This window comes from Trichosurus vulpecula, chromosome 4, assembly GCF_011100635.1.
Source record: "Trichosurus vulpecula isolate mTriVul1 chromosome 4, mTriVul1.pri, whole genome shotgun sequence".
NCBI classification, from domain to species: domain Eukaryota; kingdom Metazoa; phylum Chordata; class Mammalia; order Diprotodontia; family Phalangeridae; genus Trichosurus; species Trichosurus vulpecula.
This window is the reverse complement of record NC_050576.1, coordinates 422087856-422107679: the sequence shown is the minus strand read 5'-3', so window position 1 is coordinate 422107679 and position 19824 is coordinate 422087856. Positions and strand designations below refer to the sequence as shown.

The window sequence follows — 19824 nt, the reverse complement described above, 5'->3', positions numbered from 1 at the left end:
AGTAAGGAATATATATCCACTTCTGATCTGGAACTATTTCCCACAAAGAAATGATCTCCACAAATACTCATCTTCTCTTTGCACATATTTTCGTATTTCTTTCATTTTACAAATTAGGTAATGTAATTTTTTAAAGGAACACAAAGTTTTTTGTGATGTCCTAGATATAGTCCTACTCTTGCCAACAATTCCATTCACTCTGATGGATTTATACATCGTGGGGACACAGCAAAATTTATCTTCTATGGTATGCAAAAAATACCTATAGAAAATCAGATCTGTCAATGCTAGTCCTATTTTTTAGATATTTTCTTAAGGAAAAAAGTGCCTTGGAAATTAAAGCAAAACCAGTTATATGTATATCCCTTATGTCCCTTCCAAATATATAGAAAGATTGGAGCTAAGTGGACCTTTCTATTTCTACATAGTATGTACAATGGAGAGATTTTGACGTTACTCTTCTCAGAGAAAAAAATTAAAGTTTTTGATCCTTTATAAATGTGTGTTTATGTACAACCCTAAAACTATACTGATTATATAATTTAATGATGAAAAACAACTTCACTATGGGATCAGCGCTTTAATTAATTGAAGAAATAAAGTTTTTAAAATTTGAATTCAAAGCTTGATTTTGTACATCAGTTTGTTCTATAAGATATAGATTAAAAATTTTATTAGCATTAGGTTAAAATATGTCACACTATATACTCACCTGATGAGTTAGAATTTTCGTTCCTTTTGTAGTAAATGATGATAAGCGGTGTTTTACGTAAGGAAATAAATGAAACGGGTTCATTTGGTCTTCAGGAACCCAGACCCATTTCTTGCTTGTCTCCCACTTTTAGGATCAGAAGTGAAATATGTTTGGGGTCACAGCACCTTCCTGATAAATACCCTTCAAATTACTGGACTTCGGTAGTTCCTTACTTAACCTCCCAACCCTAGCTATATTTAACAATAATTTTTTTTTTCTATTTATCAAATCTTTATTGGGTAAGTGGGAAAGATTGGCAGGGTCCAGTTTAGTCCTTCTTGGCAGCAGCCTTCCTCATGGCAGCTAGGACGTTGCTGAGCTCCTCTCTCTTCCTCTTGGCCCGGATGTGAGTTCCCACCCTTTTTTTTTGATGAACTTAAGGGCTCTCTTATCCTTAGAGACCTTTAACAATTCCATGGCACGCCTCTCATAAGGGGCAAATCCACACACTTCCCGGATCGTATCTCTCACAAACTTGGTGTGTTTGGTCAAGCGCCCACGGCGGCGGCAGTGTTGCGGCTTCCAAACGTTTTTGGTAACTTTGTGGCTCTTGTTGAGGCCCACGGCCATGGGGTATCTGATGGCCATGGCTGCAGCGCGTAGCCCCAACAGCAGCCACAGCAGAAGGACACAATAAATTGTTTTTAATTGCACTTGAATGAAAACTAAAAAGCTATTATTCAGTTTTGAGATTTTCCTTTTAGGCAACAGGTATATGAAAAGATACATTTAAGTGCACACACATGGTGGAATGACAGATGATTAAAACCTTGCTACATTTAATGGTAATTTCATTGTTTAAATTGCACTTGAGTGAAAACTGAAAAGCTGTTATTCAGTTTTGGGATTTCCCTTTTAGGTATCAAAGAGTTTAAAGATATATATATATATATACATACACACATACATACATGCACCACACATGGCAGAATGACAGCTGATTAAAACTTTGGTACCCAGGCAACTATCAGATTTCTTGTGCATGATTATGCATTTTAATGACTTGAGAGGAGAATTTGGCCCAAAAATGTTATACTTTTTAGCCACCCAAAGATAAGAGATTACCTGAAGGCTGCATTCCACACTAACATCCTGTTTTTTCATGTTCACCCTCTACTCGAATTCCTCAGATACAAATATACACGGCAGGTTTGCACGTGGCACAGAGAAGGGGAGCTCGAACAAAACAGGTATCGCTGCCTTCCCATAGAATATGGGGGCTCTTTCCATTTTCCCAGGACCTCTAGGGGATGGGGTCTTGCTGTTGTTCTTTTTATTGAAAATTCAGGTACTACATAATAGTTTCCTGCAGAAATTAATAACCTTTGCAACTATTAGAGACATGGAGATGTGGGAAGAGACTGTAAAAAAAAATGAGGCAACTTTTGAAGGAAAGGAGAAAATTTCATTATATATAATAAATAAATAAAACCCATTGAATAGATAAATGCAGCGTAAATGTACGAAGGGGAGGAGATACTTGAATGCATGTACCTTTCATGTAGATTCTGATATTTACTAAACTGTCACCACTTTATGAAAGCATAGGCATAGGCCATCAACTGAATGTTGAAAGTAATTGTATTTCAACCTGTGAGCAAGTGAAAGTTTACTTAGTGTGTATTACCCTTAGGGATTATGGATTTTGTGAAACTGAGTCAATATAAACAAATTAAAATTAGAGAGGAAATTATAAAATTCTAAGCATTTCATGCACAGGTCTTAAAACTGCTGAAGTATAAATTATTCGGCAGAATCATCCAAAAGCAGCCAAAAGATTTGATGGAATTTTTATACACTGATTATCTAGTCTGAGTTAATGCTTATTAAAAGAGGATTAATCTACATTCATATTTGAAAAACAGCTTATCAGAAAAAGGAATGAGGACTGGCTGGCAACATTAAAGTTTTCATTTGTGGTAGGAAAATGTGGTTTACTAGAGATAGGCACACAGAGAGCTTCCTGGCCTCAAAATGTCACCTTACAATATATTTGTGTTTTCCCAGTTCTAGTGGGCATGTGATTAGGATTAACCCTGTCAGATAATAGTGTGGGTACTTCATGTATGATATAAACTTGCAGAAGCTCTTTGACTTAAATGCCCCAGAAAAAATGCAGTAATTTCCTCAAATTTAGTGCATTTAAAACATCTTAGATTTTAATAACTATTGGGTTCTATATAGTCCACATCATCTGGTATTTTATAAACTTTTTTTCTCTAAAGTTATTAAAGTATTTACCTCTAAAAATCACCTTTTTCACACCAATTAAACAGATGTTTATTAAATGCCTATCAGATGCATGATACTGGGTTAGGTATTGAAGAGACAAATATAGAAATAAAACAATTCCTGCCCTCAAAGAACTTGCGTTCCATTGGGGATTTATAAGTTGTACACCACTAAAAAATAAAAAGTATACATAAAGTAACACAAACTAATTTTAACAGGGAGAAAATACTAACATTTTTAGTACTCCTTCATGTAGGAAGATATCATGCTAAGATACAAACATTTAAGAATGCCTTAAAATACTTATCGATTATTCTGAGCTTTCCTGTATCAAATTCATGGTTGCTACAAGATAATCAGAATCATTCCCTTCTCGCTCCTTATTTTCTTTTCTTTTAACAACATAACTCTCAAGCAGGTAACTGAAATAAGAAGTACTTATGGAGAATGGTTCTCAGATGTACAAATCAGTTTATTTTAGGCAAGACTGTCCAAAGTTTTACTATATTGTTTTCTTCCACTTTGTATGGTTATGTACAGAACTAAAGCCGTTAATGTTAAATCAACATGCGTTTCTTTAAAGTCTATCGGTGAGGCTCAGTCTACAGCATATTCTTAGCTCTAACCCTTTTAGTCAGAATAGAAAACAAGAAGAGAAAATTAGATTAAAATGTTTTTATTGTACAACTGAATGTAGAAGTCTGTGTTCTAAAAAAAAATATTTCATCAGCTCATATACTCCCTCAACATATGCAGATCTCTTTCCTCTATATACCTTAACAGTGTGTCTTCATAAATTGTTATAGTCAAGAAAATTCATCACCCTCTTGCCAACTTAATGATGATTCATTTAGCTGGGCTCTGATGGCCATTGTTCACAGAGGCAAACATAGGTAAACATAGTCTTGAAGGCTATGGCAGAAAAACACACACTCTCTCAGATCCTTCCCATTTGGAAAGGGTTTGAAGAAAGAGATGACAGCAGATTTTCTGTCTGATGTCCAAGAACCAGTTAAGCTACGTGTTTACGAATGAGATTTTCTCTTCGCTAAAGTTTTTTTATTCTTCGTCCCCACAAATAGAAAAGATGAATTTTGTACAGAACTTACCATTGGTTAGTTTTTTAAAATGTAAACATAAATCACTAACAGCCCTTTGTGGTTCTAGTCCCTGTTTTTGTCTTTATTGCAGTATCACTTGTACCACTTACTGATATGATGGTGACCGAATGTTTGGTTAAAAAAAGAGCATCCAAATTAGTGGGAGTTACTTAGCTTCTACTCATGCACTTCCTAACACTGTTTTCAGACATAGTCAGTCAACATCTATCTGTTTACACATTCACAATGATACCCATGTATTAGCTTATTCACGTTTATCAGAGTGAAACAATTACTTGATATTTCATTAAAAAGCAACATAACGGGGCAACTAGGTGGTGCCGTGAGTCAGGAGGACCTGAGTTCAAATTCAGCCTCAGACACTTGACACACTTACTAGCTATGTGACCTTGGGCAAGTCACTTAACCCCAATTGCCCTGCCTCCCCTCCTGCAAAAAAAGCAACATAATATCAGATAGAAAATCAACTATACAGCATTCACATGTTGTATTTTTTCTAGTCTGGGTTTAATATCTTTACTGCTCAATTTTTTCTTCATTAACTTTGCAGATTAATTATTTTTTAAAGATACAATGAAATGTGATTCAGCCATACTGTTGACTCTTGATTCAGAAGCAAATTCAATTAGAAGTCAAATAGCAAATGAGGGGTTGCATCTTCCCAGGGAGCAGGTCATCAGCAGTCCCGTTAGAACTGATTTTAATTAGTATTGTTTTACAGTGAGTTCCTGAAGCTACCTGAAAAATTGATAAGGTAGCATGATTTAAAGTATTAAAAATGTGTTTCTAATAGATCTACTTGATACATTAATACCATTGCCTTATGTGGTCTTGACAGGCCTTTTTTTCTTGTATTGCCTAACCTTGTTGTCAAGAGAGATGATAGCTATTTTTGAAAATAAACCAATTAATCAGTAAGAATTCATCAAATGACTACTATGGGCCAGGCATTGATGATATTAATAAAAAGAACTTAAATGTTAAAACATGTAACTTTTAAATAAATAAATTGTGATGCTAGCAACTTGAAGTAGGCAAAAGTATTTCCCTCTAAATAAGAAAAAAGTGATGATTTGGTTACAAAAGATGTGGATCCTTTAAGTGCCCCAAAATTTCCATTAGATCAAAATTATTCCATTTACAAAAGTTTCATTTGTCTCTAACACTCTTGCACATTAATTAATTTTAGCTTATAGTTAGTTATTTTGTTCTGGTACAGTTAAAGAAAGGATGGATACCTAGTTTCACATATGTAAAATGGCATTTCCCCTACCTCCAGAATGACCATTTTCTCTCTGTATGATATCTGCTTTAAACACCGATGTGTTTACTTTTGTAGTCGTATATGAAAATCGCTTATAGACTGATGGTTCTGTATCCTACTAACTTATCCGCTAACCTGAATGGTCTCCACAATCTGTAAATTTCATGGAATGCTCTTCTGGATTGCTTTATTATTTTAAACAATCATAATTAGAAAGAAGGGACTTATATTCCATGACAGCTAGATGTTGTTGAAATATTAGTACGGTCTACAATTCATGGTGATTTATTGTTGAAACAAATCACATTTCAGAGCCTACCTCATCTCTTCCGAAGGTGTTAAAATGGACATTTGTTATCAACAAAAAACTTCAGACCAAGACTGAAAAGAGTATACTTCGTCATGATTTTGAATATTTGTGGTTGGCCAAGATTGAGGGTGGTCAAGTAGATAGAGAACTAGCCTAGGAGTCAGAAAGACCTGAGTTCAAATCCTAACTCTGACATAGACTAGATACATACTTTAGGTTTAAGTGTTCCCAGTCAACTCTCTGGTTCCTAATCTGCATCAGCATGGGGAGTTATCACACTGAGAATTCCTTAAACTAATGAAATCTCAGTCCTAGACTCTCTGAACCTTCGCTTTGGTGATGAAAAATATAGCCATTAACTTTTTTATTACCAGTTTGAAATGGTCTGTTACGATTCCTGTTGCACCGATGTGATGCATTCTTATTTTTGCATCATTATTACTTATCATGATACTGTGATATTCTACTTTTATTCCAGTTTTATCAGCATAGGAATGTAAGAATATAAGAGTATTGAATTTTGACATTTAAATTAATTTCAGCTCATTTCCTAGGATGTATCATTGCCCTGAAGGGACATATTATTATATTATTCAATATATTATTATGCTACTAAATATATTTTAAAATAATATTATATATCACATTGAAATGACTTACTAATTGTAGCAAGTGAGGACCTTAGTCATACTCTTTATTTGTTACTCTGTGTCTAATTATGTTGATTACGTTTTGTTAAAGCTTACTTTCTGAAGAAACTTTAGAGCTAGGGGTCAAAAGGCACTTGTTACTGAGAGTAATTTTTATTAATGATTTCCTTTTTTAATAGTCACTTTTCAAAGAGGCGATGCAGGACTAATGAGCAATGGAAGGTATGTTAAAAATCTTTTGTTTTAATTCTATTTTATTTTGAATCAGAAACAGAGAAACTCTATAGAAAAGGCTATTATTGTAATAAATGATCACTTATAAGCCTGAGAATTCTAGAAGGAATTAAATGAGTTACCACAAGGTTTAATGGTGTATCTGCTGTGCACTTTAGAGGAATCAAGTCCAGATGTTTCATATCTCCCAGATGCCCAAGACGAAATTAGTAGTAAATATCACAAGAAATATGTTCATTTGTTAGCAGGATGTTTATTGCATTAATTAGACATTAGCAAATGAAGTTGCTTTTGTTTAAGACTCCTTATTGGCTCTCACTAAATTGCTGTGAGTGAGCAATTACACATAATCGATCACAAAATAAATGATTCATGGATGATGAATAGGTTATAGATTGATAGGCCTGGATTCCACAACTTTGGTTACTCAATTGAAATTGATAAAACCTGATAAACACATATATCCTTATCTATTTTTTCTTTTTCAATATGGAGATTGTAATTAGGCTCTGGTAATAACTTCCAATCTCCCATTTAATCAATATTTTAGCAAAAAGAGATTAGGCCTAATGAGAGCCAGTGGATGCAGCAGAAAAGCTGTTGGATCGTCTTATTGCAGTTTCCATAGAAACACATGTTTCTCTTAAGGATTGTGCCAGAAGGGGTCTATCAGGGAAAAAAAGTGCGACAATTATGGATGTTGCTATTTCTTTGGAAGTGTGCTAGTAAAGCGGAAAGCAACCAGGGTCCTATTCTTATATTGAAGGCAGGGTTTCCATTGTTAACTATGTCACGAGATTAAGCTCCCTCATAGATTATACTCAAATTTTGGGAGAGGTATTTTGAAGTCATTATATTTGTCCATTTAAAAATATCAGCATCTTCATTTGGTATTTTGTAATTGGGTATTTTGGTGTTTGATAATTTACAATTTTAAAAACTTGAAAGTTTGCTGCTATTTTTATAACTATAAATAATTTATATTAATTCTGCTGCAACCTGTTTGTCTCTACAAGAGCTGGGGAAGCTTCTAAAAGTGGTAACAGCCTGTAGAAGACAGACACATATTTGTGATGTGAAGTGAGAAAATACTAGTCCAAAGTCCTCAAAATAGCTGCTAGTGAGCATTCAGTTTGAGTGATTGTTCCCTTGAGGAGGGAATTTATTATTCAATCCTAGTTTAGGATTCTCCTATGGTTTCAAGGCAGAAAGTGCAGTTTGTTTGAATGCTAGCAGGATCACATGATGATTTCACCTCTGAAAAATATGTTGATTGATATATACTCCTAATGCACTCTTTAAGATTACACAACTTCAATTTGAAAGAAAACAAAATGCTATTTTTCACATTTCTTAGTACAGGAAAAAGGTGATAAAACATCTTTTCAGTTCTTATTCACATCTGAAGTTGTCTTATTGAACTTGAGTTGTTTTTTTTCCCTCCATCACATTCCAGCCGACCAGGGTTACTAGACGCCAGTGACCCCAGTTATCCTTGGCTTGCAGACTCTTGGCCAGCTACCAGTTTGCCTGTGAACAATAGCAGTAGTGGGCCGAATGACATTGGAAATTTTGGTCGTGCAGGTGAGTTATGGTTTTCAAAGTTAAATTTTCTTTTAAATTGTGGCTTTCTAAATATTTTTCCAGTCATATTTTTCCCATCATCAAAAAATATTCCTTAGCTATTGATGACGTTCTCACAATACTGTGTATAGAATGTGTATCAACTTAATTAACACCATTACTACTTTCACCATCAAAATTCTAAAGATAGAAATCATGTAGGAGGTTATGAGGCAGCTAGGCATTTCAGTGCAAAGAGTTCTGGGCCTAGAGTCAAGACTTGAGTTTAAATCCTACCTCAGACACTTACTAGCTATGTGACCTTAGACAAATCACTTGAAACCTATTTGCTTCAGTTTCCGCAACTGCAAAATGGGGATGATGCTATCACCTACCTGCCAGGTTGAGTTCTGACAGTCAAGTGAGATAATATTTTTAAAGCACTGAGCACAGTGCACATAGTAGGTGCTTTGTAAACACTTCTTCTTCTTCTTAATATTATTAATGACTTTCAAAATGTGCATTTATTGCCCATAGAGGATTGGCAGGGAACTCTTTCTCTTTACCCAGAAGAAGAAGTGGGGCTGTAGCTCGTTAGACTGTAATCTCCCTAAGGACAGGAAGTATCTTTTACCTTTCCTTTGCATTTAGCATTGTGTTTAATATATGGTAGGCACTTAATAAATGCTAGTTGACTAAGTGACTGAACTCTTAGCCTTCTCAACTTGACTACAAGGCTGTTCCTCCTCTCTTTTACGTAGTTCTAACTTTATCTGATCCTGGACACTAGTCTGTCCTTAAGAGAAGTAACTTAGTGACACTATCCTTAAGTTCTGCCAACATCATATTCCAACTTCCTTTACGCTTTCACAGTTCTAAACTGATGAAGGAAGGAAGGAAGGAAGGAAGGAAAGAAGGAAGGAAGAAATAAAGGAAGAAAGCTGTACACAGAAACCTTAACTGAAATATTTCCTTTTTTTACATTAACTATCTTTGCATTAAACTAGAATTTCGTTACCACCCTCATAAACAGTAAAACTCACATTTACATAGTACTTGAAGTTCACTTCTTCATGACAATGATAGATGCCTGAACATTAAAGCACTGAGAAGCTATCTTAAGAAACAATTTTTCCACTTTTATCTAGTCTTTTTGCATTGCGAGTTATTTCATTAGGGATAATTAAGACAACAAAAATGATTTTCCTGCATATACTCTGTACCCTTTATAAAAACTTGTGGCCTGATTGGCCATTACTGATATGTTAAGGGGTCAGTTCAATTCAGTAAGTATTTATTAAGTAAAAACGATGTTCAAGGCGTTGCACTGGGCACTGACCACCACGAGCACAAATAAGTCATAAAAATCATGAGTCCTAGCTTTCTCAACCGTCTCTTGACCCCATTTAATTCCCTATCTACCAAAAGAGCAGCTCAGAATTCTCTAACTTCATAGTCCTACTTCTACTTCCTCCTCCTCATAAATACGAATCTGTGAACTAATATGATAGGAGGAATTGGAAGAGAATTCTTTCAATTTGTCGATGAGAAAATTGTGATCTTTTATTTAACCCCTTACCAGCACTTGAGAACAAAAATTGCCCAGAGTTTGAAGAAAAGAGCTTGACTAATTCCTCTCCTGTCTTTTGGCTTCAACAAATTCGCTAACAGTTTGAGTAAGAAATACATATTACTTGTTTAGTGCTTTATTTGAACTGGAAGAGTCAAGCTCATTAGGCAGAGGAAGGGGGTCCCCAGTTATATAACGAGTACTCATTGTCAGCCCAGCAGCTAAGGACGATCAATCCCCACAGATTGTTCACTGGGGGGAGCAGTGATAGGACTTATGTGCATGACTGCATAAATTATGTTGTCTTGAAGGCATGTACATAATGAATTTTGTTTGTTCATTGAACTGGAATGCCAGTGCAATAAATAGAATGAGAGGAAAACAACAATTTGGACCAGAGAAGTGTAAATCAGCCCAAAAGTTTGTTTTATGGAGATGATCACATAGTGCACTTGGACATTTCTAACTGATCCTGATCTTCCCACCTGATAGTGTGCCTCCACTCAGATTCTCATATTTCTCACATATGCATGTGGTATGTGTGCATGTGTGTGTATGTATAGGCTTAGATATGTGCACATTTTTCCCCAAAATGGAAAGGAGTTCCCTTGGGAAGCGGAGCTATACTATTTAATGCTTATCATTTGAATCCCCAGCACCTAGCATAGGACCTAGAATATAGTAGGTTCTTAATAAATGCTTGTTGGTTGATACTATAGATGTAATACAAATTGTATTTCAAGATACTAAAATTTAATTTCTGCGTCATGTTAGGCTATATTTCTTCCCTGTCATATATCCTCATTTATATATGGTTAAAATATAGTACGACAAAAATACACTATAGAGTTCCCATGCTAAGAAAGCAATTTTACACTGCTTATAAAAATGATATATTAATGCACATTTTACATCTTTGCTTCATTTGGATTTCATATTATTTTAACCTTATTCTATTTTTTACATATAATATTGATATGAATTAAAATTATTTTACTTTAAAAATAATAGGGATAATGACTGGACCTATACTTTCTTTGTGATAAGGAACTCAGCAGCTTACAGATTTAGTTACCTAGATGCCTCAAAGGTTAAGTAAGTTGCTTGGGGTCACACAGCCTGTATTTGTCAGAGGTGGCATTTAAACCCATTTTTCATGAGTCTGAGGCCGGCTTTCTAACCATTACATCTTGCTGCCTCTCACCATATTGCCAAGAATATTATATTTTTATTTAATGCTAATGCCATCTTAATCTAAGTATAGAGCCCTGGTTTAGTTTAAAATCAGAGTGTCAGACTTCCGAAATAATTTTTTTAATGTTTTCTTGGTCCCATCAGCTCAGGAGATATCATTGTAGAATAAGGGAGCTGGCATGGCTGGGATATCTGGTGGCACAGACCTGTAGTTCTTGGTACTGAGAAGGCAGAGTCTGGTGGAATGCTTGAGTTTGGAAGTTGTGAACTATAGTAGGGCTAATGCTAATCTCATATTTTCACTAAGTCTGGAGCTAATATGTCTAGGCCCCAGAAACAAGGGGTCACCAGCCCACCTAACGTTAATGGCAACCTGACCTAGGTCAGAAAAATGGAGCCGATTAAAACTTCCTTGCTGATAGTTGTTGGGATTGGGCCCGTTTGTAGCTGCTATATTTCCAGGCTGGGTAAGATAGGAAGTTCTTCTCCTTCACCTCCCCCTGCAAAAAGCGGGGATTATAGACTCTAACCAAGGAAGAATTTTTCAAATTATATTAAACTGATTTTTATGGTAATAGTATCCCAGTGTTTAGTGGTTGCTTCTTGGATCCAAATATTTTTCAAAGCTGCTTTAAACTCTTTCTAGGATCTAGTCACTACCAAGCAACTGTGTTTATCTAGGACCAGGGAAAATATTTTTATACAAATTTTAGTAATTTTTGAAATCTGAGACTGCATTGTTTTGGGAAGCAAGTCCTATAAAACTTGCTGCCCACAAATTATTAAAAGTTAGTCATAATTACTTTTGCTCTGATCCCAATATTATAGAATTCCAGACATAGCATGCCATGTATTTATTTCTTTAAATGCCTTTCCTTTGAAGAAGAAGAGTTACTGGAGAGAGGTGGTTTATCTGAATTATAAAATACACCGTAAAAATGATTCAGGATACGGAAAATGATCAAACGCAGTGATTGATATTCAGTGTTGTTTCTGTGGTTTATTTTACTATAACTGTATTCCAACTTTAGACTGTAATTCTCTATTCCCAAGAGTCAATAGTATAAGTTAACTGCCTGATCAGTGAGATTGCTTTCTCTAGTTACATACTGCTACAACATGAAATAACTTATTCATGAAAGTTTTCCTTTGTTCAAAGAATTGTTTATCAAACATATTACTACATCCAGCTTCCCAGCTTTGGATTAAAATTAGATAGATGGAAAGCAAAACCTAAAAAAAATCTGAAAAGAATTAATTTTGAAAGATTGGACATCTTTTTGCCATTCTTCTGTGTCTTTGGGGAGGAAGTAAAAGGAGATGTTTTATTCTATGATTTGTAGATTCACTCCTTTCATCATTTCGATAAGGTCCCGACAGTTCCATTGGTTCTGTCACAGAATGAACAATTGAAAATATTCTCCAATTGTGAAAATATTCCAAAGTTCATTTTCATGGTTGAAGGTGCTAGCAGGGAGTGAGAGAAGGGTTTGGGTGGGAGATGGGAGATGGTTTTAGGCAGTGAAATGTGAAGGACAGGGGGTAGCCCTGTCACAGATGCTGATAGCTTGGTGATGGTTGTACATCATTTTCCTTTCATTGGCTCATGGAGCCCATCTCAGCTGAAATGCAAACGTGCAGAATGACACATTTATTTTTCATCTTAAATCCTCATAGTTTTAGACTCTTTGTGCATCACTGATTTGTTTCATTCCCCCATGTTCACCACAGATGTGCTGCCACCAGTGCCAGGCCAAGGAGATAAAACCGCTACTATGCTTTCTGATGGAGCCATTTATAGCAGCATAGACTTCACCACCAAAACAACTTATAACAGTTCAAGCCAAATAACACAAGCGACACCATATGCCACCACACAGATCCTACACTCCAACAGCATTCATGAATTGGCTGTAGATCTGCCTGATCCTCAGTGGAAAAGTTCAATTCAGCAGAAAACAGACTTGATTGGATTTGGCTATTCTCTTCCGGATCAAAACAAAGGTAACAACGGTGAGTCAGGTTCTTATGGACTCCCCAGGAGCCAGCATCCTATCATTTGTGCATGAGTTAGAAACTGGTCATTCGTGCTTTGACTCAGTGATTCATTACCAGGTTTACTGCCTTAAAAAAAATTAAACCGGCATGTGTACAGTACTTTGCCCAACCACCACCACAACCACACATCTCTTAAACCCAGCCTTTCCATGTTTTTAGTTCTTTTTCATGTAATCAGCCACCCATCTGTATTTTCATTAGGACAGGATAGATTAAAACAACCCCAAAACACCATTTCTCCACTGTCCCACAACATCTGCTTCTAATTTGCTAACTGCATGATCTGCATGGGCTTATGCTATGAACTAATCACATGGTGCCACTATGACGTTTGCCCTTTAACCCTTAGCCTTACTTTACATCCCTGACTACCGAATGGCTGAGGGATTGTCTAATAGAATGCCACACAACCAGTCACAGGATTTCAGCACTACCAGCTCCCACAACAGCTCAGAGAGGAGTGGCAGTCTCTCAGGTTGGTTCCATTACATAAGGAGAAACGCGTGTTTGTCAGCAGCTTGTAACCTATATTGCTAATAACAATGAAGAAGTTAAGTTGTTTAATATGGTTAAGACCATAACTACATCATAACTACAATTAATACCATTACCATGCACAGGCATTTATTCTCTTAGACTACTGTGATGATAACATTGTAACTAAGTAACATGCATCATGGTTTTGGTTTTGGTTTTTTAAAACCCCACACTATCCTCATTTATATCCAAACTGTACAAGATTGCCTTTTTTAAAAAAACGCTAGGCTCTGATTACAACACTTTTCAGTATATGTTGGGTTTGTTTTTTGACCTTATCCAAAGGACTTCAATGACCAAGAGATCAAGAGGACATTGTTATATGGTGCTGTCACAGTCCCCTGGAATGGATTCCAAAGACAGCCTTATAGCAAGACTGCTGCGAATTAGATCTCAGGATTATTATAATTCCTGTTTCTAGTAATTCTCAAATGGTTCAATTTATTTTCTGTTCACTTCTATGTTTTAGTTTTAAGTTCTTGTGCTCAGCCCCATAAGATGGTTGATATTTGTTATTTTTTTAAAATTAATATCTTATTTCTACAAATAACTGAAATGTAACTGATTTTGTATTAGAAGTCCTCCTTTACTTCTTAAATATAGATACTCAGATTCATTCTATTTTTAAATGTTTCATGAGTTTCAAAAACCCATAAAATTTCAAAAGACCTGCACAATTTTTTTTTTCAGAAAGAGAAAGAAGGTTTATAATCTATAAGATCATGTTTTGTTCTTCAGAGAAGAAGCCAAGTTTGCACTTCTGGCAAGGCATCCAGGTCTAAAATTTTGTATTAGAGCGCTGAGAACATAATAAGGCAAGATGTATAAATTTAAGTCATTCATATAGAGTAGATGATGAGATCACCTGAGAAGAATGAGTAAATAAAGGAAAGCCCCGGGAAAGGACAGAATCTTGGTGCACATCCACATTTAAGTGGTGAGATGACTAGGAATTAGCAAAAGAGAGAGAAGGCAGAGAGTGGTTCGAAGAAAACCTCAAATATATTATTATAGGGAGGGAGAGGAGTTGGCCTGGGCCCCTCCACGGAATGAAAACTCCAGGAAGAAATCACTCATGGGAAAAGGGAAGCAGGCTTTATGAAGGATATAACAAGGTGAACAGGTAACATGGAGAGTAAGCTCTTCCAGGGTGAAAAAACTCCAAACTCTGAGGGAAGTTCTAGGATGCGGAAGGGCATGGTTTTGAATTCTAGAGCAAGTCCGGAACAAGTCTGGGAAGGAAATGAAAGAAGCCAGAAGAACAGAGTATATACAAAAGACATGGTGATCCTCAGTATAAAATCTCTTAGTGAGGTCAAGTAAACGATCAATAGTAACAACCAAAAATAACCTAAATTAGGGTTGAGGTCATTAGCGGCCTTAAAAGAAGCTATTTTATTGAGTGGTGGGTACAGAAACTAGATTGCAAGAATTTAAACTTGTGAGGAAGTGAAGGCACCAAACATAAATTACTTGTTCTAGATGTTTTGGCAGTAAAGAGGAGAAAGAGATTACAATATCTTCAGGGAGAACAAAATCACAGAAGAGGTGGAAGAGAACAGAATTAAACAAACAGGTACAGGAGTTATTTTCAGCAAAGGATGCTGGCCACTTCTTTCTTATCTATGGGAAGAAAGAAGGAGCCAAAACAGAGGCTTAGGGAATCATGAAAGAGAGGAAGTTGGAGGAGCCCTCCCAAGTCAGATCACAAAAGAAAAATGTATTTAACCAAACTTTTTATTAAAAGCCTAATGTATATTCCTATGTAATGATCCTAACAATAGCAATAGCGATGAGGACATTCCCAGGCTTCAAGTCCCAGGAAAAATTAAAACATATCGATAGGGTCTTTTAGGAGGAAGGTAGAGAAGGTATTATAGGGATCAGTGAGGAACATGAGGCTTCTTTCTGGTTCAGAGTGGCCAACTATTATGCTTTTGTTTAGGGGTCATGTGGCTTCTGGTATCATCAGTGTCTCATTGAAAGCATATGAAGCAGCTGACATATAGCTGACTTATACCCTGAGAGTCCAAATTGCTGGTGTAAGGAGCTTATACCAGACTTCATTTATCGGGGAGAATATTTGGGTTTCTCAGCAAGTTTACCAGGTAGCAGGAATATAGGAATTGAGGAACTGGTTATAGGAATATGGTTTTTTCAAGAACATGTTTGGACAAGAACATGTTTGAGAAACGATAATCATGTTCTGTTTTGCACTAAGCTTTGCATAACTTGCATAACTTGCATAATGTGTTGCTTCAGGGCACTCAGGAGGCAAATACAGGTGGCCTCACAATATGGAGTCAGTCTTGGTCAGGTGGGATAGCCCAATCTCTACAATATGCCCCTTAACACCTGAGAGTACTTAAAATTGTTTGATTGAGGGAATTCCGTAGGATTTCTGTCCAGATCAATAGTCTCTATCAATCTAATGTTAACAGGGTTAGCCACAGCCTAGGCCTATCTAAAAATGTTTCATTGTGATGCACTTTCGAGAGCTCAGTGGCCAATTTCTCTAATTCAGTCTATTAATTGCTCTACTTGTCCTGTAGTGTTAATAGTGTTAATCCAATAAACCACAAGGTATTGATGAGGGCACACACTGTGCCTTGGTTAACCAAGAGATAGTCAAGCACTTTGACAAGGACTTTGGAGGCTAATGAGTTAATACTTGTGGTTTGCTGGTCCATGGCCTCTGCTGTCACATTAGCAGTGATTTCAGGTATATCTTACAGGTTATGTAGAGAGAGAAACATCTGAGCCCCTGGGAAGAGGAACCCCAGTGGGCCTGTTACCAAGTATTAGGCATGCCATGGGGGAGTCCCCTTTATACTCTTTATAATCCTGTATACTAAGGTCAAGGACAGTGTGCATCAAAAAGGGTGACAGATGGACCCCCAAAAATATCTGACAAGATATTGGGGTAGGGAGAGCCCTGTTCCCACCAGTGTACATAACATCTGGGGTCAGCAGGGCCCTTTCATTACCACAGTGCACATAGGTTAAGTTCTAACCTCACATGGTACAAGACTTGAGATGTCTCCATCTCCCAGTGTCCATAATGTCTTTCAAGCAGCAAATTGGATAAAGCTACACACTCACATGGTCATGATTCCTACATCTGATGGGATCTTTCAGTCAATAATTATAACAATTTTCTGGGAGCGATGCAGGATGGCGATCATATTCTGGTTAGGAAATAGGTAGGTCCCCATGAATCAAAGTTGTTCCTTCAACCACACCCTTCATTTTCACATTGTTATCAGGGATACTGTAGACCTACCTTTCAGGAGTTCCACAACCCAGGTGGCGCACCTAGCATGAAGTCTGGTTCTCTGATTTAGTGATGTTTTCCATAAACTTATGAAGACCATTACCCGGGTGTAGTCTGGTTAAGATTAGTCTGGAAAGTAGGGTTAGCAGAGTCCCAAGGCACCAGCAAGCCATGATGCTGGGTCAGTCACATAACAATTGCAGTGATGATCACTGTTAATAGCAGGGTTATAGTCCAGAAGGCTGGTTTATCATGGAATATACGTGATATTCATGATAATTATGTAACAAAATAATGTCAGTTATTTTTCCCCTTCTATGGGTGTTTCCCCCATTTAGTCTGGTTCAGATGTGTTCTTTATCAACTGCGTGATAGCTAAGCTACCCTTCTTCTAATATCTAGACAGTGTCCCCACTGCCTGCAGCATGATGTCTCCTGGGACCCACTTATCACCCCTTGGTCTAGTTTTGGTACCAGAACTTCTGTTCCAAATACACCCTCGGGTTTGAAAGGTTGGTTTAGTGGGTATCAAGTATGTACAACCCAATACCTTTCCTGGCATAGCTTTTCTCATTTTCTGGTACATAACGAAACAAAATTACTTGCTTCTGTTTCCACATAGTGATAAAGACTAGCTGGTATCAGGTGGTATGTGGGTATGAGGCCTTGTCAGCCTCATATTGACTTGAGAGGGTGAATAAGTATTAGTATACAACCATCCACCCTTTGAACAGGGCTTCAGGGTAAAATGAGACGGTCAGTAATTATTAGATTCTGTGTCTGTGTTTGCATTATGATCACAGGCCTTCATCTCCATCTCCTTAGTAAGTTGTGTCCCATTAGTCATTCCAGCAAATATTGTTCCTTTCTCAGAAAAGCAGAGTCCTTGGTGAAAATAGTTTAGGGAAGGGGGTTAGCCCATCCATGGGTGGTACTAATGTGATCAAATATCTTCCCCTGCACATTCAATAGGCCTCAGATGGAGCTAGTTAAGGGAAGCTTGATTAGGAGAGGCTTGCTTGTAGGCAGGCCGACACCTTTTTGCTATTAGGTGCTAAGCCCCACATCTACACCCATTTGCTACTAGGTGCTAAGCTCCAGGCCTACACAGGGTATACATACCCTGTGGGTAGCCATTAAGCTCAGACTGGAGAGCTGTGGATACTAGAGAGTTGTGGAGACTAGAGATTTGTGGAGAGTGGAGATGAGAAGAAGATAGAACTACAAGAAGAAGAGAGAACTGGGAGGGCTCTGAGAACTGCAAGGGCTTTCAGAAATGCGGGAGGAGAGCACAGACAAGCAAAGAGTTGTGATTCGTGAGTGAGTGTTTACAGGAAGGCCCTAGTAAAAGGGAAGTTTACAGGATGGCTTGGCTCTTTGCTGTGCTGCTGTGTTTTAATCTCCTTACTGTTACATTGAGGTGAACTTACTGGTTTTAGAATACAATTACTGCTTTAACAAATTGGGGTTATTGGTTTTGGGATTTGATCCTCTGTTGTCTGAATAAATGTTTTACTTCTATACAGAGAGTCTCTTATACTTTGCAATTCCGAACTATCCAGGTATATTCATGATCACCATTGATATCATGAATCTTGCCTTACTGATACAGCATGCCAGGGAAGTGAAAGGCTAACTTATCTTCATCTTTCAGTGAAGTCAGACCCTTGTGGAAACATGTAGATACCATGTGGTACCTTGATCTAGACAATTCTTGGAGTAATTATGTAGAAATGGTATCCTATTATCAGCAGAAATATAGCCAGGATACTCAGACTTCCAGCAAAGATGTTACTCTAGGGCTGAGATGGTCAATTTTGTGTTGGGGTGCACAACTGGGGCAGCTATCTTGTATCTAGTATTGATATCCATGGCAGTCAGAACAAAGGAATAGTGCTTTGTGGACAGTAACAGGACAACGTAAACCAATTGCCAGAAATATGCTGGTCTCACTTCCCTTGGAATCTGCCCTGGAATCTGGGCTGGAGCCCTTTGTGTTTCTGGCATGTGGAACACTGATGAACGTCATCATTAGCCTCTTCTGAGGTTAGATAGATGCCCCAGTTGGCTGACCAATTGGTCATTGTTGGTGTGTTTTAATATCCAGTTAGAATGTGGCCTTACGTAGCAACGTAAGAGAGAGCTTGATTATGTGCCTTGTCTCTTCTGAAATTCCGTGGGTCTTTCTGGTGCACTGAGACAAGTGTCATGAATATTTGGTCATGTAGCACAAGGGATATTATTTTAGTCTCTATGTTGGTACCTCACATCAGATTTCATTTGATTTCCTGTTGTTTTGCTTCCATACACCCAGTGAGGTCTTTGGTGATGGGTGCAGGAATTGGTGAATATGCACCTGAGAGTTCTACTTCTAGGAGCATAGCTGTAGGTTGACCTATTGTATGGATTGTGTTTTTCTGTGTAAGATATGGACCTTCCCTATACCGACGTTACATATTGCCACTAGTGCCCACTTTATGTTTCCATTCTCAAGGTGGGTGGTGCTGTCCATGAACCAGGGAGTCTGCACTCTCTGAAAGCTCTGTGTATCACAGTTTCAAATTAACAATGGGTATCAAGGGTGTAATGGGTAGCAGGGAGGACAGTGTCTTGGCTAGATAGTGATAGCTTTCTCGTGAAGTTTTGACATACCAATAGCACCAGGGTTAGTATGAGATTCTATGTACCATTACCCAGTTCATCTGCCTTGAGGGTCTTTAGTACCTGGTCTAAAGCATTTTAACAGCCTTTTGGACTAACAGTCATTGGGTCATCTATATAATGTAGGATCAACATCCAAGGGAAAGAGGTATGTAACCTTGGCTAAAGTCCAGCCTAGTAACTTACACTGAAGGGATATTAAGGTATCCTTTAGGCAATACAAGGTATATTGGAAGCCCTGCCAGGTGAAGGGAAATTGTTGTTGACCATTCTTATGGATGGGGCATGGAGAAGACACTGGCTAAGTCAATGACTTCACACCAGTCCCCTTTGTCACTATGGTTTTGTTAAAGTGACCACATCAGTCAGTTGGAGTTATAGGGGATGCTGCCTTGTTAAGTT

The 19824-nt window shown here is 37.3% G+C and overlaps 1 protein-coding gene across 1 annotated transcript in view; it reads left to right on the top strand.

The window, feature by feature from the left end:
• ROBO2 (roundabout guidance receptor 2) overlaps nt 1-19824 on the top strand; it is a 252777-nt gene that overhangs the window by 185425 nt on the left and 47528 nt on the right. Inside the window, exons 17-19 of the mRNA XM_036753392.1 lie at nt 6511-6553; nt 8022-8149; nt 12624-12905. Of these exons, the coding sequence (XP_036609287.1) occupies nt 6511-6553; nt 8022-8149; nt 12624-12905 (453 nt within the window). The remainder of the gene's footprint in view (nt 1-6510; nt 6554-8021; nt 8150-12623; nt 12906-19824) is intronic.